General features: G+C 38.3%; 1 protein-coding gene across 1 annotated transcript; it reads left to right on the top strand.

Annotated features, from left to right (window-relative positions):
- On the top strand, positions 1–22850 carry LOC129255479 (multiple epidermal growth factor-like domains protein 6). Its single transcript, XM_064096023.1, has 14 exons — positions 1–67; positions 4904–4999; positions 5548–7804; positions 9565–9660; positions 11681–11842; positions 12417–13069; positions 13578–14351; positions 14755–14969; positions 15362–15597; positions 15936–16121; positions 16726–16913; positions 17176–17293; positions 17763–17934; positions 22003–22850. The coding sequence occupies exons 1-14, from the start codon at positions 1–3 to the stop codon at positions 22141–22143; spliced, it is 5361 nt and encodes a 1786-aa protein (XP_063952093.1). The 3' UTR covers positions 22144–22850.
- The last annotated feature ends 649 nt before the right edge of the window (positions 22851–23499 follow it).

Here is a 23499-nt window from a genome sequence, read left to right as displayed (position 1 = left end):
ATGAAGTTTTGTCTTGCAGCATTAGCATCACGAGAGATTCTGGCAGCTCGCAATGAACTGATGAAAGGTAATTAATAATAATACGGGAATTCACCTTTGTTGAAGTTGATATATATGTAATTTACTACATGTATGACAAAAGCTGCAGCTCTAATGATGGCCTTCATTTCATCATCATCACCATCCCTCTGTTGTTTGGAAATGCTCTCAGATGATGCTAGCTGTGACATGAGAGTGAGACCTGTCCTATCCATTTTCAGAAGATTAAGCTAACAGTTTATAGTATTTATTACAGCATTGAGGTGAGTGGCCTATCGCTGGAGAGAAAAGACACGACAACCTCGATTTAGATATAATGATGCATTAAATGCTGCTACTTAAGATAAAAATCATTTCAAATTATATACTTGATTTCCTCTATTTTTTCAGTGCTTTTTGCAATGCATCGCAGTATATGAAAAAGTGTTATTTGGTTATCAACTTTTTTTACTTAATTTCCACTGATATTTTGGAAAGGGCTCATTGACCTCTGACCCCTAAATACATTCTCCATGGCCTTCATTATATGACTTTTTGGTATCCCCTCTTCAAATTGTTTTTGCTCACTCATGCGTACATGTGACATAATCTAAGTAATTTCCGATGAAAGAGGAGATTCTAAGCTTTACAATAGTAGGTAATTTGTCTATTGTATTTGAGATTAAGTTATGATAAATCGTCGCTAAATCTCGGCTTCGTTTATTCTGGGACGCACTGTATAGTATAAAAGGTCATTGACCTTTGGCCTTAAATTTTATGCGTGAATGTGCATTCTAGGTACTTAATTTTATTATATTTGATCTTCTGGTAAGAATCTGTGCATTTTGACACCATGATCACCAACCTGTGCTTTTTCATTTCAGGGATACCATTATACAGTATGGTATATAATGTAAATAATGTAAATAGGTCATTGACCTTTGAAAAGCTTTGGCCTTGAATTTTATTGGTGAATGTGCATTCTAGGTACTTAAGTTTATTTTATTTGATCTTCTTGTAAGAATCTGTACATTTTGACACCATGATCACCAGCATGTACATTAACATCTCAGAGATACCATTATTACAGTATGGTATATAATGTAAATATGTCATTGACCTTTGAAAAGCTTTTGCCTTGAATTTTATTGGTGAATGTGCATTCTAGGTACTTAAGTTTATTTTATTTGATCTTCTTGTAAGAATCTGTACATTTTGACACCATGATCACCAGCATGTACCTTAACATCTCAGAGATACCATTATACAGTATGTACGAAAAGGTCATTGACCTTTGACCTTGAAAAAAAAAAAACTTTCCCCAACCCGTATTCCTCCTTAACTTTGTTTTGGTAAATGTTGACACCCATACCTACTCAAATCAGTCAAAAAAACATTTCCAATAATTTTATTCCAGATTGGCTCTTTTGGGGTCTAATTAATGCGAGTACGAGGTTTAAGCAGTATAACAGACTTTAAGCACTTTAAAAAGAAATGAACATAATAGGTATCTAACCAAACAATATTGATGCGAGGGTAAAGCGCAAGCTTAAAATTTTCATTTTACCGACTAGAAAATTGTAAAAGTACTATTCGTAATCATCGAGAAGATAGGTATCTAACTAAACAATTTATGCGAACACGATGTGCGAGCTACAAAAAATTGATTTTTCAACTTTTAAGCCCGAATTTTTAAGCATTTTTTGTAGCCATGAAAAGGATTGGTATATGTCTAAACATCTGATTCGATCGCGAAGCGCGAGCTGAAATTTCTAATATTCTGACTTTTAAACTCAAAATTTTTAGCACATTTTCTAACTATAAACAGAATAGGTATCTCACTTAACAATTGATGCGAGCGCGAAGCACAAATTTGGCGCCTCTCTATGTTCAAACATCAATTTGGCGCCCCTAGTTTGAACATGAATTTGGCGCCCCCTAGTTCGGACATCAATTTGGCGCCTCCCCTAGTTCGAACATCGATTTGGCGCCCCCTAGTTCGGACATGAATTTGGCGCCTTCCCTAGTTCGAACATCAATTCAGCTCTCCCCTATAGTTCGAACATCAATTTGGCGCCTCCCATAGTTCGAACATCAATTTGGCGCCCCCTTAGTTTGAACATCAGTTTGGCGCCCCCTAGTTCGAAAATCAATTTGACGCCTCCCCTAGTTCGAACATCGATTTCGGCGCGCCCCTAGTTTGAACATGAATTTGGCGCCCCCTTATAGTTCGAACATCAATTTTGGGCCCCCTAGTACAAACATCAATTCGGCGCCCCCCTAGTTCGAACATCAATTCGGTGCCTCCCCTAGTTCGAACATCATTTTGGCGTCCCCTAGTTCGAACGTCAATTTGGTCCCCCCCCCGTCTCAGCATCAATTTAGCCCCCCCCCCCTAATTCCAACATCAATTCGGCGCCCCGCTAGTTTGGACATCAATTCAGCGCCCCCTAGTTCGATCATCATTTTCGGCGCTTCCATAGTTCGAGCATCTATTCGGCGCCCATAATTCAAACACCATTTTCGGCGGCCCCCTCCCCCTGGTTCGAACATCAATTTGGCGCCTCCCCCTGGTTCGAACATCAATTTGGCGCCTCCCCTAGTTCGAACATCAATTCGGTGCTCCCTTACTTTGAGCATCGATTCGGTACCCCTAGTTCGAACATCAGTTTGGGCCCCCTAGTTCCAACATCCATTCGGCGCCCCCTTGTTCGAACATCAATTCAGTGCCCCGCCCCCTAGTTCGAAATCAATTCAGTGCCCCGCCCCCTATAGTTCGAACATCAAATCGGCGCTCCGTCAACATGTGGGCGCTTCAGCACATTTAGTTATTTCTTTCTTTCTCTTCCCCTCTCCCTTTTCCCTTTCTCCCCTTCCCTTTCTTTTCCTCCTTCCTTTCTCCCCCTTTCCTCTTCTTTGTTTTCCTTCTCCGTTTCTTTCCCCCTCTTCCTCTCTCTTTTTTATTCTCTTCCTTTCCCCCTCTCTCTTTTTTCTTCTTTTCCTTCCCCCTTTCTCTCTCCTTTTTCTACTCTTCTTTTTCCCCTATACCTCTCTCTTTCTTCTCTTCTTCCCCCCTCTCTCTCGTTTTTCTTCTCTTCATTTGCCCTCTTTCTCTCTTTTTTTTCCTTTTCGTCTTTCCCCCTCTCTTTTTCTCTTTTCTTTTCTTTTTTCCTTTCCACTCTTCTTCTATATTTCTCTTTGTTCCCCCTTCTTCCTCTTTTTGCTTCTCTTCTTTCCCTCCTTTTCCTCTCTTTTTTTCTTCTTCTCTTCCTTTCCCCCTCTTCCTCTCTCTTTTTTTGAGCCGGGGGGTGGGGGTGGCAAGGCCACCTCAGCCCCCCATGGATCTTCGCCTGCCAAACACACACACACCCACACACTCCCACACACACATACATACATATAGTTACTTAACAGTTGCTTCTACAACAAGTGCTCCTGCATCAATCTCTCTAAAGACTTAGGGAAAAGTATTCGTTGTGAAATATGACTTTAAAATACGGTCAGTTGTATGTCTAAAGGTATATACCTGTACATGATTGTATTTGGCGTAAAGTGAGAATTTTCGTTATAGCAGTTGCCACCGCCACAAAATATCCCATGGATGGTTAAATAAGTGATATGTTAAATCAAATTTCCCGTGTTTTGTTTGTTTGTTTGTTTTTATCCACAACGGTATTGAGATCTATTCTGATATAAGGTTGATTTTCATCACTAACATAAATCAAAATAGGTAAAACAGAAGTCGCATCGAATTCGAATGAAAAAGGACAAAGTAGCTTCATGCTTTGGCTCTAGAAAGAGTAATATGAAATGATGTATGTCCATTTTGGTGTCAAATCTGAGTTTCTAACTTCACAATCAACGCCTGTTATCTGTTTTAATGGTGTGAACCTCCGGTCCTATATAAACGGCGTCAGGGGGTTTATCTTCTTAATGGGAGAGCGGCAAGATTACCTAAAGAAAATTTGATTTTTCTTTTCCTCATGATATGAATCACAAATGTAAAATAGAGTCTTTTGAATATACCTCAACCTTTTTACACTCTTCTTTCTCCTTCTCTTCCTCTTTTATCCCCTATATATATGTTTGCTTGAAAATTCATGAAGACGGTTGCCCATGCCCCTCCTGTCCCCAAAGTTAACATGAAAAGCATGATTGGGATTTATTAAAATAATATATATTGGTAATTTCATTTTTAATGCTTTTTTAAAAATTATTCGCAACTAAATGGATATTCTCCTTGCAGATCAGTTTACACATACCAATATGTAACAGCAGTTGAAGAAGCAACCCGAGTGGTGACAAGGTGTTGCCCAGGTTTCACCAACACAAGTGGACAGTGTTTGCGTAAGTACCATCCTGCTAAATCACATAAAGATATCTTCTGCATCCAACTAACCATTTTTGTCGGACGTTCATGGTGGAAAAATCATGTTTTTAAATTTAAACTGATAGATACGTCTGCAAATGTACCTGACAACGAATTTTAGATTTAAACAAACGCATGAACACGTTTCTTTGACGATATCATTAGATAACATGGTTTTATATGCAAATTTCTAAATCTCACTGAGCTAAAAGCTTATTAGATAATCACTTTTTAAGTTTTTGCATACTCTATTATCAAGATCTTCACTCACGATAATTTCCAATATTTTCCAATATGGCTTTCAAAATTTGGGGCACTGTTCACATGTTCCCTTACCTGGATCACGGGACCTGTATCCGCCTCTGGTATTTATGCTTTACAACTTGAATTTCATTTTTAAACTATCAGAAGTGGATATTTATCCTATGCATTTTTACTGGAAGGGCACATTAGTAAAATTGAAATAAAAATGATTTCCAAGTGTCGATAATTGTCTTGATACTATCTCTTTGATAGCTGTTTGCTCGGAACCTTGCCAGCATGGAGGAAGTTGCATTGCCCCAAACCATTGCGCTTGTTTACCCGGTTGGACCGGTGATGTCTGTGAAGAAGGTAAGTTTGTTAATCAGCTTTGTTTTCAAAGTGACACCATCATTCTGACATATTTCACATACACAATGTTAGTTAAAATTTCATTTTAAAAACATGTAACTTAATAGTCGGCAATAATATTTCCATGATATATATAAAAAGAAATACTCTCGGTTTACCATGCACTAATCTTCAACGAAAATATGATTGGTTTGATATACAGAAATGATAGGGACTATTTTCAAAGCCCGGGATCTTTAGATTAACAGTGAACTATAATTCTGTTCTTCCTTCACAGTCTGAAATGATTAGATGAACAAACGAATTTCGACAAAAATAAAGATAAGAACAGTATGATTAAAAATGCAAGAAATTACCCTTTCATGATCAGATGTCTGGCCCTCCCTCCCATATCCACCTACATTTCATCTCCATCCTGGCGGTACCTACACATAAAACCATCAGAATTATTTAACCATGTTTATATTTCGTACATCAAAATATTATAATTCTTATATAGATTTGCACATGACTGATTGGATTTATTTGACTCTTTTTTTTTCTTACAGCCTGTTCGGAGAATCGATACGGCTTGCAATGCCTGCAAGAATGCTTTTGTCATAACGGGGGCACATGTCAAGCAGCTCACGGCATCTGTTTTTGTCCTCCCGGCTTTACCGGAGTCAGCTGTGAGAGTCCTTGTCGCCCAGGCAATTATGGCGATGATTGTTTACAGCAATGTATGTGCAGGAACGGCGCCTCTTGCGACTCCGTAAATGGAACTTGTAGTTGTCTAGCTGGTTTTACGGGACCGTATTGTGATAAAGAATGTGAAGGTGGAAGGTTTGGTCCTCAGTGTACTCGCACATGTAAATGTAAGAATAATGCAGTATGTGACCCTATTGATGGAACATGTTCTTGCGCGCCAGGTTATACTGGGGAGTTATGTCAAGATGAATGCCGAGAGGGATCATACGGTTTAGGATGCAATGGCATGTGTGAGTGTGAAAATGGGGCAAGATGCGACCACGAACGAGGCCATTGTATATGTTCGCCAGGTTACACGGGTGTGACTTGTGCAAACGAGTGTCCTCGTGATTCATTCGGACAGGGCTGTACAGGTATATGCTCTTGTCAAATAGGAATTTGCCATCACATTACAGGGGAATGCGTTTGCCAACCAGGATGGATTGGAGATGACTGCACGACACCTTGTAGACTAGGAACTTTTGGGACAAACTGTGAAGGTCGCTGCGACTGTGTTAATGGTGCCTTGTGTAGCCATGTTGATGGCACTTGTCGATGTTTGCCAGGATTTAGTGGAATCCGTTGTGACAGACCATGCCCAGATGGTCGATACGGGAACGGGTGTTTCCAATTCTGCCAGTGTCAAAATAATGCTGATTGTGACCCAGTAGATGGTACGTGCTCATGCAAGCCCGGATGGCGTGGCGTTTTATGCACTGTTCCTTGTCAAACTGGTCATTATGGTATTAACTGCATGGAGCGTTGTAGGTGTCGCAATGGAGGTTCATGTCATTACATAGATGGGTCCTGTGCATGTGAGCCAGGGTGGCATGGGTCGTTATGTTCCCTGCGCTGCCCTAATGGTACTTTCGGTCAAAACTGTGATGAAGTTTGTCGTTGTGAAAATTTTGCAGAATGCGATCACATCTTAGGAACATGCTCATGTACTCCAGGATGGCAAGGTCTGTTTTGTTTTGAAACTTGTGATGAAGGTTTCTATGGGTATGAATGTGCCCTCCCATGTCGTTGTCAAAATAATGCGGAGTGTGATCATATCGATGGACGCTGTTACTGTTCTTCTGGGTACACTGGCTTGACCTGTGCAGATGAATGCGAAGAGGGATATTTTGGTATGAATTGTCTTGAACAATGTGAATGTGCATATGCATTGGGTTGTTCTCACGTTACCGGAGAATGTATATGCAATCCGGGCTGGATTGGTTCTACATGTTCGACACCATGTGCAGAAGGGTTCTATGGAGTTGGCTGTTCACAACCATGTCCTTGTCGCAATGGAGGGACTTGTCATCATGTAAATGGAGAGTGTATCTGTCTTCCAGGCTGGGAAGGTGAGATATGTGAAATAAGATGCCCTTTAAATCAATTTGGAATCCAATGCCTTCAAGAATGTCAATGTTATAATGGTGCTACTTGTAATTTCATCGATGGATCTTGTTTATGTTCTCCCGGATGGCAAGGGCCACATTGTAGTATACCGTGCCCCGAAGGCTACTACGGAATTAACTGCACTCAGATATGTAGGTGTAGAAATGGAGGTGAGTGTGATACTGTGACTGGTATATGCACATGTCCTCCCGGTTGGCTAAATTTCTGCAATGACCCATGTCCAGAAGGATTCTTTGGACAGGACTGTTTAGGAGTGTGTCGTTGCCAGAATGAATCCCCTTGTGATAGGTTCAGTGGTCGATGCACATGCACTGCTGGTTGGCATGGTCCTTCGTGTGACACCCCTTGCCCCGTTGGACGCCATGGCCCCTCTTGCTCAAAGCTATGTCGCTGTAGGAATGGAAACTGTTCTAGGTTTGATGGATCTTGTTCCTGTACAGCTGGTTGGACGGGGGAGCTTTGTCAGCAGAGTTGCGCCGAAGGAACATGGGGTCCTGATTGCATCAACCGCTGTTCCTGTCAGTATGCAACCAGCTGTTCTCGATTTGATGGCTCTTGTTTGTGTTTAACGGGATGGACAGGAGTAGATTGTGATGAAGCTTGTCCTGATGGCTTCTATGGAACAAACTGCCGAACCCAATGCCAATGTCAGAACGGAGCTGCTTGTTCAAGGTAGAAGGCATTATTCCTATTCTATTTTCTCGGTTTCTATCTATCTATCCATCTATCTATCTATCTATCTATCTATCTATCGCTCTCTTCCTCGCTCTCTCTTCATCAATATACTCTTACAGTAAATATCCTATTTCTATTTCTTTAAGATTCGATATTTGGGGATATATTTTCTTTTGACGAATACTATTTTACACATAATTATATTGTGAAAGAAATGGATGAAGAGAACAATGGTAGGCGTAGCTTAAATCAGGTTCCCCAGAGCTATCTGCCCTTTGGAAAAATTGGTAACGCCGAAAAATGTCTCTGCCGGGAATCGAACCCGGGCCCCCAGCTTTGAACGCCGATGCCTTAACCACTAGACCACAGAGACGGGTTAGTGGCTCGGGCGACCCCGATCCGATTGACCGTCAGATTTTCGACACTACCAATTATAATTTCCTTTGTCGGGTGCAGGTGGGTTTTGAACAATGACAAGCCGCCATGCCTCAGTTGGATCAAAGCTATTGCTTTAATACAGTACACATTTATATACTGTATATATATATATATATATATATATATATATATATATATAGGGGAGAATGGGGTAAATAAGACCGTCTATTAGTTTATAGCTTACTGCTCGAGAATGGTAGGGTCAAATGGATTACTGTTTGTTTAGTATTTGAGACAGTTCCTTAGCACATATTTTGAGCATAGAGAATGTCCAGTCCAGTGCACAGGCCAGGAGGAGCACAAACCCAGCAGCACCTTAAAATACAAATTTTAAAAGTAGCATTGCCACTTTCGAGAGGCGAGTACTGTAGCTACCCAGTAAGTGTATTAATTTTTTTAAATCTTAGTTTACTTGTGCAATTATTATTGGGCATGCCAGAACTAAACTGCAGTAAATTCCACCACTTTCCCTCGTTTTTTCTGACTGGAGGCTTATGAACTCAACATGTCCGATGGGGCACAAATGAGGCCATCCGGATTAATACGTAATTAAAACTCTATGGCTCCTTCTGTTAAAACTTTAAAATGCAGTATAGCCATCACCACACTTTATATATATATATATATATATATATATATATATATATATATATATATATATATATATATATATATATATACAGTGTGAGTCAGAAAAAATGTTACACTTTTTAAATTAAGTATTTTTAAAAGAAAATTTGGGATTTAGAGAGAATTTCTAGCATGTATGGATAGAGCAAATATTCCTTTGTAACTTGGTAAAATTTGTTTCAGTGAAAAAGTGTCAAAACCTATTTGTACCAAGTCAGGTGATTACCTGCTGAAACAGAAACAAAAGCATTCACACAATAGAAAAATAGACATTTAATCATTTTCTACTGCTTTACATTAAGAAGATATGATTTGAATTATAAAAAGGGTGGCCTTATTTACCCCACTCTCCCCTATGTATATACCATCAAACTATGAATGTCTTTACATTTCGATTCCACAAGAAAGATACCAAAACAATTTACAGTTTAATAACAATCGTCACTTATATTGCTGTTACACCTTCGTCCATTTTTCTTGTTTAAGCAATATACATGTATATTATTTTGGCTATATGATAATGTCTCTTGAAAAAACATTTCTATAAAAAAAAGTGTCGCTATACATGTTAAGGGAAAGTTTAAGTAAGAGCAACAATTGAATGAATAAAATGAACAAATATGTTTTTTTTTTAGGAATAATGTTGCCGATCTTTTAAAATTAATCATTAAATTTATTCATTTCCCCAGAGATGATGGGAGCTGCATCTGTACCCCAGGATGGACAGGTGACCGATGTGATAATAGATGTCCACAAGGGACCTATGGAACTGGATGCTCTGAGATGTAAGATAATTCTATTTAACATTGCTTATAAAGGAGGGATTTTATAATTGTGTTTTGCTATTATCATTATTACATTATAATTATTGTTTTATTGTATATTTTATCATTACCATTACTATTTTATCATTTATTGTAATCGATGCCATTATTCATATTCTTATTCATTTTATTTCGCATTTCGCTTCATGAAATAATGATTGTATTTTGCAATTACAGATAAAAGTCGAATTCAGATAGAATATTGACAAAAAATACGGTAACAATGCACTGAAATAGAAAAGATCATAACTCTTTATTTACACAAAATCTTTGCGACCAATTGCGTTCGCACATGTCTAAATATCCACCCTTTCTTCTCTTCTTTTATCCTTTTAAAAATTATGGTCATAAAAATGCCAGCTTGTTAGAATAGGTTATTGATGGACTGGAGGAATATACCTCTGGAATTGCTTTTTTGTTAATGATAATTATATAAAATCGGTTACACTTTGTAGTTCCGAAGGGTCGTAATTCCGAAAGACGTGAATTGCCTATACCTCGATGTTCGTTAATCCGAAAACGAAATAGGGTTCGTTAATCCGAAAATTTTTGGCGTTTTCCGAAGGTTCGTTAATCCGAAATCAAAATATAGTTCGTTGTTCCGAAGGTTCGTAATTCCGAAACACGTAAATTACCTATACCTCGATGTTCGTTAATCCGAAAACGAAAAGGGGTTCGTTAATCCGAACATTTGTGGCGTTTTTCCGAAAGTTTGTTATTCCCAAGGTTCGTTAATCCGAAAACAAAATAGGGTTCGTTATTCCGAAGGTTCACTAGTCCGAAAACGAAAAAAGTTTCATTATTCCGAAGGTTCGTTAGTCCGAAAACATGATAAGGTTCGGCGTTATTCCGAAGGTTCGTTAGTCCAAAAACGAAATAAGGTTCGTTATTCCGAAGGTTCGTTAGTCCAAAAACGAAATAAGATTCATTATTCCGAAGGTACGTTACTCCGAAAAATGAAATAATCTGTGGCGATGCCGGGGAAACCGGAAGGGCAAGCGTGGCTGAGGCGGGGGTAGAAACAACGTTGCTGTTCAATTGCTATTAGGAGATGGGAAGGAAGGGGTGGCGGAACGTAATCATGTTCTCTTGTAATCATGAAAAAGATGTGCGAGCTGAAATTTTTAATATACTGACCAGAAACGAAATCTGGTAAGGACGATAATTAGTGACTCATGAACAGGATACATATCTAACCAATCGAATAATGCGAGCACGAAGCACGAGCTGAAAATTTACGATATTCCAACCTGAAAACTGGACATTCTAAGTATTTTTATAACCAGAAATAGGGGGAGTACCTTACTACATAATAACTGAGGCGAGCGCGAAGCGCGAAAAGGGGATTTCCTAAATTGAATTGTATTATGTTGTCCTTCAAAAAGGTATTTAATTCCGAAAAGGAGCACATTTTATTATGTAAAAAAGGGCATTTTCCATTTTGAAAAAATTGCATCTTTTCCTACGGGGATTTTTTTTATCATAACCAGCAGAAGCTGTTAAAATTTACACCACTTCCCCTAAAAAAATCCCATTATCTGGCGGTAATTCACATGTGACCAACACACAGTCCCCAATATTCTTAATCCATTCGCTCTGACAGCAATTGCTCGGAGAAAATAAAAATTGAGATGCTTGATCCACGCGCCAATTCTTGATGCAATACGTGCTTTGACCACCATATACACATATATCATCCTCCGTTGAAACTATTATTGCATAATATCCTGTTAATTTTGATTACAACACCGTTTTTGTTACTGAAATAAATTATTTTCATTTTCGGAAAAACGAACCTTATATTTCATTTTCGGACTAACGAACCTTCGGATTAACGAACCTTATTTCGGTTTCGGACTAATAAACCTTCTAATTAACGAACCTTATTTTGTTTTCGGACTAACGAACCTTCGCAATAACGTACCTTCGGAATTACGAATGTTACCCCAAAAATCTCCTCTTCCAAATTATTTTCTTTTAGATGCGAGTGCGCGAATGATGCTCTCTGTTCTCCGATACATGGTGTTTGTGATTGTTCAGACGGATGGATGGGGGAGAGGTGTGACCTACCATGTCCTGAGGAACGCTTCGGACCATTCTGCCAATTCACTTGTCGATGCGTAAATAATGCTGTGTGCTCAAGGTAACAGAGTCGACTATACAAAGACGTGCGACTTTTAAGAAGAGGAAACCTCCTTATCATTTTCTTCTATAACCCTTTCCCGCACATTATACATGACTTTATGCGAGACGTCCAGGCGATCTTACGAAGTTACCAACGACATCCTTGAGAAAGAAAACCTTACATCTAACGCATTTCCTAAGTGAAGACTTATACCTCAGTCACATACGAGCCCGTACGGCGAGTCGAAAACAACCATTTTAACATTTATTTTTTGTAATAGCTACATTTAGGTGGTTTTGAATAAAAATAAATGAAATCAATAAAATATTCGTCATTATATTGTTTCGTCTTTACATTCCTGATATAAACCCCTTATAAACAATCATAAATAATGGATCACTTGTTACGATTATTTCAAATTTTCTAAACAGGTTCACATTCAGTCGTTTATCCAAGATATTTTATTTTTCTGAAAATAATGATAGAGTGCAAGTATATAAAATGCCTTTAGAATGCTTAAACATTCTTGTTGAAACTGAGTTATAGCATTTTCCCACCTAAAATACATTTATGCTTTTCATTCTTATTAAAGATTTGACGGTCGATGTATATGCACAGCTGGATGGACGGGACAAAACTGCGACACGCCATGCCCAACTGGGTCTTATGGACCAAACTGTGCTCAAACGTGTCTTTGCGAGCGTAATTCACTTTGTAACCGGTTTGACGGATCCTGTGAATGTACTGTAGGATGGAAAGGTGTTTATTGTAACACACCATGTGGTATCGATGAATGGGGACCAGGTTGTAGTCTATTGTGCTTCTGTGAAAATGACGCCCTCTGTACCCGCTTCACTGGTGTCTGTCATTGTGGCCCTGGTTGGACTGGAGAGCACTGTGAACGGCCTTGCGACGATGGATGGTACGGTCGGAATTGCACTAGAAGATGTGCTTGCCAAAGCGGTGCCACCTGTAATATTTATGATGGTTCTTGCATCTGTCCTTCTGGTCTTATGGGTCCCATTTGTGACACTACTTGTCCAGCTAGACAATATGGTGTGCAGTGCTCTCAATTTTGTGCTTGCAGAAATGGCGCAGAATGTTCTCCTTTCGACGGTAGCTGTACTTGTTCTCCTGGGTGGATTGGTGACCTCTGTGATGAGTCATGTCCCATTGGAACATGGGGACAAGATTGTTCGTCTCAGTGTCTGTGTCAGAATGAAGGATCGTGTAACAGCTTTACAGGTATGCATGTATCAGGAAATAGTGTATAAATAACTTCAGTCATTTCATATTCAATCTCTATTTATTAGAACATGTAATTTCCAGATTGGATTGTATTAACAGATTATAATTGAAATGAAAACAGTACATATACGAGTCCTTTTATTTCATAATAACATAAATAAAGATATACTGCAAAAACTCCGGTGTTGATTTAACACCAGCCCGGAATCTATATTATGTCCAAACCAGAAAAGTATTGAAACAACACCATTTTGGAATCAAACCAATGCTGCTTTAAAACTAATTGGTGGTGTATAAACACCTATCTGGTGTTAGACTAATACCCAAACCGGTGTTGTTTAACTCTTCTCCGGTGTGGACATATATAGATTTTGGGCTGGTGTTAAATCAACACCAGAGTTTTTGCAGTGTATCAAAATTAATTTCGATTTTTTTTTTTTTAATTTAAATTTAATATATGTTGTCCTTCATTAATAATCAAAGTAAGGTTTCTATCTTTATGCAGGGGAATGTTCATGTGAAGCTGGATGGACAGGGTCAATATGCACGACACCTTGTCCAAATGGTTTGTATGGTGTGGGGTGTGATTCGAGCTGCGACTGCAGAAATGGAGGCTTATGTTCTCGATTCGATGGTACTTGTAGATGTCTCGAGGGGTGGCAAGGAGAATTGTGCACCGAAGAATGTCCACAAGGCAAATACGGTCTAGGATGTCGCGGTACATGCGAGTGTGAGAACTCTGCACTGTGCGACAGATTTGATGGATCATGTACATGTCGTGCAGGATGGGCAGGATTATTATGTGACGAAGCATGTCCACAGGGCACTTTTGGCCCCGGTTGCCAGAGCATATGCCTTTGTGAAAACGAAGCTGAATGTGACGCCGTTTTAGGCGAGTGTTTCTGTCGTCGCGGATGGACCGGGCCGTCCTGTGATGTACCTTGCCGAGAGGGAACTTACGGACCAGGATGTGAGGAAGAATGCAGCTGTCAAAATGGAGCAGCTTGTTCTAGGTTTGATGGAAGTTGTCGTTGCAACGCAGGATGGACAGGCCTGTCATGCCACCTTGAGTGTCCACCTGATAGGTACGGTCCATCCTGTATTAATCGGTGTAGGTGTCAGAATGCTGCTTTATGTGATCGTTTCACGGGAAGATGTGAATGTCCTGATGGATGGACGGGTTTTACATGCAATACTCCTTGTGAATTTGATAGATTTGGACCTGGATGTTCTGATAGCTGCTACTGCAAAAATCAAGCAATTTGTGATAGATTTACAGGTGAGAGTTTTTGACTTGTCTCGGTAGGCCTATGATTTAATGAATGATATTCTTAAGCAAAATCTATGTTTCCCTATAAAAATGTGATTATTTTATCGGATTCTACTAAATGAGAAGATTGTCAAATTATTTTCACTGACCCCCCCCCCCCCCCCGAACTAACCCATTTTCATACGAGGTAAGATTTTGTTATAATTCTTTATTGTAATTATATAAAGGGCATTGTCTTCAAAATCGCATAAAGTTCACACTTCTGCTCCTGTGTAAATTGATAACTATAACTTCGAGATTGCAAGAAAGGATTTAGTAACATATATCATTGTTCAATGTTAACTAATGTATTTCATTTACTTTTTATACAATAGTAGTATATATTTTCAGACATTTTATTTTCCTTTAATAGGTGAATGTCGTTGTTCAGCTGGTTGGATGGGGTATAACTGTGACGATCCTTGTGATGAAGGCCACTTTGGACCATCCTGCCGTCAGCAGTGTGACTGTAGAAATGGTGCTCAGTGTGATAGGTACAACGGAGCTTGTCGTTGTCAAGGTGGATGGATGGGGGATCGCTGCGAGACTCCATGTCCAGAAGGCCGATATGGAGTCGACTGCACTCAGGTGATCACCTTCCGCATTTTCTTCGTATTTATTTCACGTTTGGCATGTCGAAGCACAGCAAAAATAGTTCGTCATCAGATGGATTAATTACTTTTGGAATTGAAATGTTTTGAGACATTTTGTAAGCACAAATAGTTTGGTTTTGGTATTCTTTTCCTGAAGCGAACTTCAAAACAATCGATTTCTGACAAGAATAATCCCTTTCGTGCATGCAAATAATTATAGTGATAAACAATATCTATAATCATAATATATTTGTATCTTGAAAGCGCCTATAATTCTAACTACATGAGAGATGACCATTGTTGCATAATTGAATCATATTACAATGAGTCAAACAAACGGTGGCCTCGGCAGGAAGGAGAAATTTATACGATTATATCAAAACCTAGGTCTGCAGATGTCAGAACACGGCGACTTGCAATGGACGAGATGGATCTTGTACATGCACACCAGGATGGATGGGTAGACTTTGTGATACACCTTGTGTCGTCGGGTTCTATGGACCGAATTGTGCCGCGAGGTGTGATTGTGAAAACGGGGCCGGTTGCAACCGTTTCAATGGATTATGCAGCTGTCTTCCAGGGTGGATAGGTGTGAGATGCGAGATGGCCTGTCAGGATGATCGGTACGATTATCATTAGTTTATCCATTCTAACGAAATAAATAAATCTGAACAATCAATGCAGATGAGACAAAATGATATCATAGGTTTACTGGCCAGGATTACAATGAACCCAGCTTATCAACTCTGGAATATGGATTTTATGTTTTTTGTAATCGGATTTTTAGCAGCATTCATATTCTGTAAACAGCCTTAGATCTATCATCATTTCCTCTATCATACTATAATACTGTAAACCAAGTCATGAAGAATGAATGTTATTTTTAGAACCATTTAAGAATTTTACTTTTGATCAATCATCAATCGTTACGTTTAATAGACTCAAACTTTTCTCATTGTAGATATGGCTTCCAATGTCAGCGCATTTGTGCTTGTCAAAATGGAGCTACTTGTTCTGCATCTGACGGTTCTTGCCAGTGTCTTAACGGTTGGACTGGTATCTATTGTGAGCAGGCATGTGCTCAGGGATTCTATGGAGCTCATTGTACTGAGATCTGCAGGTGCCAAAATGGCGGAACATGTTCGGGGTATGATGTTTTAAAATATAATTATCATCATTCATACTTAATTGATTCACTGTGAAGTTGACAGTTTGGGTGTTCGGACTATACACAACATGTGTCCATTTCGGATACGACTTTTCCACTATCATTGAAACGGTATCCCTGAGTCTTTTGTCTTTTATCTATTTATATCTTAACTTTTCTGTGTTATTCTCTATTATTCTTGGGCTGCAATACCCTCTCCTTCTCTTATCTTTTACCTCCTCTTTATTTTTCTATCTTCATGTGCTTCCTTTCTCTTTCAACTCTTCTTCTTCTCCCTTTCCCCCTTCTTCTTTTTCTTCTTCCTTTTCTCCTTGTTTTTCTTCTTCTTTTAATTCCCCCCCCCCTTCTCATGTGTGTACGTCTTCCTTCTCCCTTTCAAAAACTCGTTATTGGTTTCGTTGAGGCATTCCGTCTGTTCCTGATTTATTAAAGTCTACATCTTCTCAAATCATTTTGTTTACAATCATATTCATGTCATGGATTGGAAATCGGGATTGTACTTTCTGTTTACTTGCAAATGTAAATTTATATGTACCTTTAAACATTATCAATAATCATGATATTCTTTTTCTTGATCACTTAGCTTTGATGGTAGCTGCACCTGCCCACCGGGTTGGAGCGGGGCATATTGCCAACACCAGTGCGATGCAAACACGTATGGTTTAGGATGTCTTGAGACCTGTTACTGTCTCAATGAGGCTACATGTGATCCTGTCGATGGCACCTGTATCTGTGCTGAGGGGTGGCAAGGGGACTTCTGTCAAACTAGAGGTACTATACAAGTGAAAGTTGACACGTGTGTAATGTTCTCATCCATCCCCTGTATAGCAATCAAAGACTTTAATGGTAATTTTATGTTGTATCTAAAGAGATAAAGACATCGTTCTGAGAACAGACAACTAATACCAGTGTGGGGGAGAGGGGATATTTTAATCTGTTAAAAAGGAATAGGTAATACTGGGATCAAAGATTTGTGTTTTAAGTAACATTTCGTTCATGATATTTCTTTTTTTAATCATCAATTAAACCACAGATCTGATAGGTTTTAGGAGTAGTCAAACTATAGCAGGAAAATCTGTCACCTGTTTAGATGCTCGAAACTACATCGATATTGAAGACCAACGCCACATCTTTGAGTGCAGATCTATACGGTATTCCTTTGCTTGATTATCTTAGAGTAATGGATATATGCATACACTGTATTGAAATATAATAATTTGTAGTTGATGTCATTTTTTCTTTATATCTATTGTTTAATATTAATGGGTTGCCATATTCTTGTTTTATTTATTCATTTTTATTTTTTATTTTTTGGGGTGGGGGGGGGGGGACAAAATGCGCAAAATACCTTTTACGGATTTAAATTTAAATTCATATCCATGCTTGGTCGCGTTGCCCCTTGATAATAACATATTGAAGATTTGTAGTTGGGACGGAAGTGGCTCAATATATACACCAATGATGTGGAATATGATAAGAATAATGATAATCATCATTTTGGGAGTCACCATCGTCGCCGTCAAATGTGGATGGATCAAAGAAAGAGCAAGAGTTATTTGTTCGCTGAAATTTATCACTCTCAATGTCGAAAATACTACATTTTCTTCTTAATAAAAACAGAGTTGATGGAGATCGTCTACCTAATGGAGTGACCTGTCGTCAGTTATGGAATATACCAACTGGTGGCAACACTGATCGATACTATTCAGCTCGGACTGATCACTTTGATTTCTGTGTTAAAGTTCTCGACGCAAATGGCATTACCCCGCAATCTTACAATACTTCAATTTCGGTAAGCAAAGAACCTCTTGTGGGTGTTCCGGCAATCCGACATTTTGCAATAGTTTTGGATTCATTCTTTTAGTTCGTTTCATCCTAAACAGTAAATGTACCAATGGGGGGTTTTTTAGTTCTTATATCCTTTTCCGCCCACTTTCCCTGTCCCTTATTGAATAACCATTTATAGTTTTAAAATGTATATATTGAAATAATAATAATGATTATATGACAATTTATTTATTTTGCAAATATTATGTAGTTTTCAATCAATCGACTTTGTAATTCGGTCTTCTGTCCGGGAACGATGCTCCTTTTTAAAACTGTTTTGAATAATTGAATAAATAATTTTTAAAAAAATGTCATTCAGTTTTCGGAAAGTTGAAGCAATCAAAATGATAATATATATGCCATTAGGAATTGTTAATCGATTTGAGGATAACGCCATCTCCGACTTCAAAGCAGATACGAACCAATAGCGCCATCTTGAGTCCTCAAGTATTCATATCAGTGATTCATACCTGGCCAGTTTCCTATAATGCTAGTGTAGTCTAGTAATATAGACCCACTTGAATTATAACATGTTGATTAACTACTCAATACATTTATACTGCAATAATTATGTTAACAATTAGCGAAACAATCACTTTTCCTCTCAAAACATTTTAGTTTCTCTATACAAATGCAATTATAGGTCAATTTATTCTCTGTAGTATTAGTAGATATCTGTATTTATAACATAATAATAATAACTTTAATAGTCTTATATTAATAGCGCTTTTCATGAAATCCATATCAAAGCGCTTTACAATGTAAAACATACGAAATATACAAACAAAAGTGAAATTAGAAATCATATAACTAAACATTAACAAATATCAAGGACACTGTAAATGGGGCTATGTTGAATATGCTTTCTTCATGAGGTACGTCTTTAAATTGGATCGAAACGATGCGATATTTGGGATACCACGGAGGGAATCTGGAAGAGTGTTCCAAAGACATGGGACAGAGCTTGAAAAGGACCTATCACCAGTCGATGAGAGAACACACACAGTTCACTCCCCCTTTAACGGTTTTTATATTTGTACTTGTTATTGTTTTCATGCTCAAGTTGTAATTTTATGGGTTTCGGGGTCTATACTACTTACAAGAATATTGTACTAGGAGGCTGCACCATTCAAGCTCCGCTCTTTAGCAGCCTCCTCCATTACCAACACTAGCGTACCTAAGGGGAGGGGGGCAGACTGCCTCCATGACGAGTCACAACTGATGCAGGGGACGTGCCCCTGCCCCCCTGACGAGTCATAACTGATCCAGGGGACGTGCCCCCCCCCTTTTGAGAAGCAAAATTAATAATTTGTAAATGTAAAAATTCATTTTTTTTTGCTTGTCAATTTTTTTTCTTGTACGAAATCCTTTATTTGTGGTTGAAGACCTTTTTTTTTTTTTTGCTTGTCAAATATTTTCGCGGACGAAATATTCTGCTAAAAATTTGCCCCCTTTTGGAAAAATAGGCGGATCCAGGTGGGCCCGGGCCCCCCTATTGGCTGAGCAAAAAAAAGGAAAGAAAGAAAATATGAGAAAAAAAGGAGGGGAAAGAGAGGAGAAAAAAGAAGAGGAGGAAGACGAGTGAATAAAATAAGATGAGCGGAAGACTTGGAAAATAAAAAGAATCTTCCATGTCACTATATAAAATTTTCGCTCGCATTGCCTGTTAGGTGATTTTCATATCTTGTTCAATATGGATTTTAAATATCAAGTTTAGAAGTCAATACAAAACATTTTTTCACCTCGAAAATCGAACTTTCGTTATTTTGTGTGATTTACAAATTGGTTTTTTTAAAGTACTCTGTAAAAATGTCAGTTTTGTGGTCTGAATAATAACATTTTCTGATCGCGCTGCGCGCTCGCAAATTGTTATTTATCAGGTACCTATTATTTTCGTGTATTCCATAAAGTTGTCAAAATATCCCTTTTCAGGTCTGATTGTCAAAACGTATCAGCTACCGCTGCACGCTAGCATTTTGATTGGCGAGTTATGTATGTCTCAATATTGATTATACAACAAACTACTTAAAATCCCCTTTTCATGACAGTTTATAAAAAAATTTGGCTCGCAATTTGCGCTCGCATTAATGGTTAAAAATATATTAACTGATGCATCCTATTTATAATGACAAAAGTGCTTGAAATATCCAGTTTTCAGGCCATAATATCAGATTTCGCACCCTCATTAGGCATTAATAAATAAGATATGGATTTAACAATTAAATTGTCCCGTTTGTTTCATCTCGCGCTTAGCAAGAGGAATAGGAAGAATAGTCATCATTTTTACATGATGACATGTCCCAAGGATGTCCCGGTCCTATTTCAAAACTCAAAGTGATTATAGTAAAAAATATCAGCTCTTTATTAAGTGCAATCCTTATCCACCTCACAATTTTCCTGCAAAGTGCTTGAAATATAGAGCTGAAATTGACTCTTTTTTTCAGATCGGAATATCAAATAGTTTAAGCTCGCGCTTCGCGCTTGCTTTGATTTTCATGATAAAAGATGTATTTAGAATGCCTAGATTCTAGGTCTAAATATGAAACACGCGCGCGCATGTTTATTCTAATACTCAACTTGTTCTATGTTAAAATCATTATCCAGTTTCAGATCACAATATCAAAAAATTTTGTGCTCGCATTATTAATGTAGGAAGATCCCCTATTACTCATTCTTTTCATGATTTACGAAACATGAATAGAGTGTCCCGTTTTTAGGTCTAAATCTCGATTTTTTTTCCGCTCGTGCTTCGTGCTTGCTTAAATAGCTATCCTGTTCACGATTACAAAAAGTGATTAAAATTTTCCATTCTTTATGTAGAAATGTCAATTTTTTTTCAGCTCGCGCTTCGCGCTCGCATTATTTGATTGGTGAAATATGTAACGTCTTCATGGCTACTTGCAAGCAGTCCTTAACAGATACCTTATCGATCAGTTCAAAACGTATATAAAAATTTTCTGCTCGCGCTTTGCGCTCGCATTATTAATGTAAGGAAGATCCCCAATAATATTACTCATCCTCTTCGTGATTTACAAAACATGAATAGAGTCACTCGTTCAGTAGGTCTAAATCTCGAAACTTTCCGCTCGCGCTTCGCGCTCGCATCAATTGTTTGGTTATACCTATTCTGTTTAAGTTACAAAAACGTGCGTAGAATTATCATTCTTTAGGTAAAAATGTCAAAAACTTTCAGCTCGCGCTTCGCGCTCGCACTATTTGATGTTTTAAACTATGTAACGTCTTCATGGCTAACTGCATGCAGTCTTTAACAGGTACCATTTCCACCAGTTCATTCCTGCTCGTGCTTTGCGTTCGAAGTAATTATTTAGCTGCATACACATCTTTTTCAGGATAACAAACATTGCCCAGAATGTTCAAATTTTAGGAAAAAATACACAAGATTTCCAAAAAAATTAGCTCGCGGTTCGCGCTCGCATTATATAAATAAGGATTGTGATATATATGTTTATGCTGATTTATAAGAATAAAGCTAAGAAGTGACTATTAGGACTACCCCTTCAAAGAAACCAAAAATAATCTTCGAGCGGCTGATTGGGGGAAATATGGCTGAAAAAAATATTCCGCCCCCCCCCCCCCATTGGCGAAGGCTGGATCCGCCCCTGTGTACATACAAATTTGCTATATGTTTCATTGCTTACATCTGTATATAAAAATGTGTGATATGAATTGTAAATGTTGAAAATAGAAATAATCGAAATGAACAGAAATGAATTATCACTGGGATAGCTGGTGAGAGGTATGAGGACAAAGAAATAGTCCATCTCTGCCATGAATGCAAAATAGCTAATTACAGATGGCCCCATTTATTGTTTACCTTTATCAAATCATCGAAATGTATCTTGTAATGTATGTCTTGTAACTGTGTAACGTAATTCTTTTGATCCGATTTCCTGGATTATAGGGGTAATTGTTGTTGCCCCAAACTCGGCATCTCCAAATGTCATTATATTCACCAAATCAATTTTTTTAACCTATTCTTTTACCTCCACTCTCACTTTTTCTTTCATTTCAGGTCGAAGCATGGTATGTATGTTCTGAATTGGAAGAATATCGTACTCAGTGGTTGAATGGAGAATGGCAAGAAGGAGTGATTCGAGACAATGGTTATACCGATCATCTTCGTTGTATCCTGCCACAGGGATCATTCTCATAGACTTTCATCAATTATCTCTTTCTTACAATGTCTGACATGCTAAACTTATCATGGCTGATAAGCATTAAGTGAAGGAGGCTGGAACATGACTTTATGCAACCAATGTGAGGAAACACTCGTAGAAAACAAATGTGTATACGGTGCTTATAAAAAAAGCATGATGACAATTTGAGGTCTTACATTCTGAGGTGATTTAATCTAACAAATTAGTTTCAGCTGAATATAGATGAGCGGTTCTTCAGATTGTCATTGGTGTCTTAGCGTACTTGTCAAAACCTGGACAAAATATATATCATGTGTATCTGTTGTTATTAACGCCAATATCATTCAGTAATTCGTGACATTCGGTTTTCTGAACTGATCCCTCAGTTGAGCGATTTATTTGTTACTGAATATGGTCGCCTTTTATAGGCTATGTTAGTGAATAAAAGGGTAAGATCGGTACCCCCCCCCATCACCCCATGAATTCAATCTCTTAAGAAGGACGTGTTAGCTTAGGTACAACATTCATTTTCAATCAAATCAAACTGTCATATATCTGATTTTTATCCTGACTAATCAGAACACGCGAAATAATACCATCCAAACATAAGCCAAACTTGAAATGTTTCTTTTCACTAATGAAATATGAGATCCTGCATAATGCAAAGATTTAGCTATTCTCTGGAATGCGTGAATACCCTGTTCCCACGGTCACGACTCACGCTTGTTTGTAAGTACAGTTTTATCCTTATTTTCCTTCTTCATAGTCACAGAGGTAAGAGACTCTGTCTGGACAGTGTGGTAATTCATTTTCATGAATTCAATTTGGCCCGCGCGGTGTAGCTAGCACTTAGCAGCTGCATGAGTTAGGTATAGCGAATCGGCATGTGATCGTGTTGCAAGTTGAATTGTCCGACTCATCGTCATCGGCGTAATTCCCCCAATTTACCTCCAACTACGTCACTTTGTTGTTCATTTCATCATCATTCTCTTCATCTTCAAAATCATCAATTTGAAAATCCAAATCTAGATAAAATTCTGGGTTTTCTTTCATTTCGTGATCGAAGTATTCAGTGACAGTGCGGAGAAAACGTATACACTCGCAACAGGTTTTGCATGCAAGTGGAGCTTCACGTGGGAGAGCCAATCACGCATCTCGTACAGAAAGTGACGTCATCAAATTCAAGTCAATTCAGAGACCGATGCGAGGCATATTTCGGAGAGGCATTTTGAGCGTTTTTTAATCGGCGATTTTCACCATATGTATTATTTTCGTTATTTTTGAATGACCCACTGATAATCCCCACATCATTACCTTTCCATTGACATATAATAAGACCACATTCATAATCAATATAGTTCTCCTTTAAGTAA

Source organism: Lytechinus pictus, chromosome 3 (genome assembly GCF_037042905.1).
Source record: "Lytechinus pictus isolate F3 Inbred chromosome 3, Lp3.0, whole genome shotgun sequence".
Classification (NCBI taxonomy): domain Eukaryota; kingdom Metazoa; phylum Echinodermata; class Echinoidea; order Temnopleuroida; family Toxopneustidae; genus Lytechinus; species Lytechinus pictus.
Note: the sequence above shows the minus strand (reverse complement) of the source record. Positions and strands in the feature narration are given on the sequence as shown.

What these genes read in the sequence shown, in the direction of transcription:
- LOC129255479 (XM_064096023.1), top strand. Translation starts at nt 1, where the DNA reads ATGAAGTTTTGTCTTGCAGCATTAGCATCACGAGAGATTCTGGCAGCT. An exon ending in AATTTGTGATAGATTTACAG is followed by an intron (nt 14,352 to 14,754) that starts GTGAGAGTTTTT and finishes TTCCTTTAATAG; the next exon opens with GTGAATGTCGTTGTTCAGCT. An exon ending in ATGGAGTCGACTGCACTCAG is followed by an intron (nt 14,970 to 15,361) that starts GTGATCACCTTC and finishes ATCAAAACCTAG; the next exon opens with GTCTGCAGATGTCAGAACAC.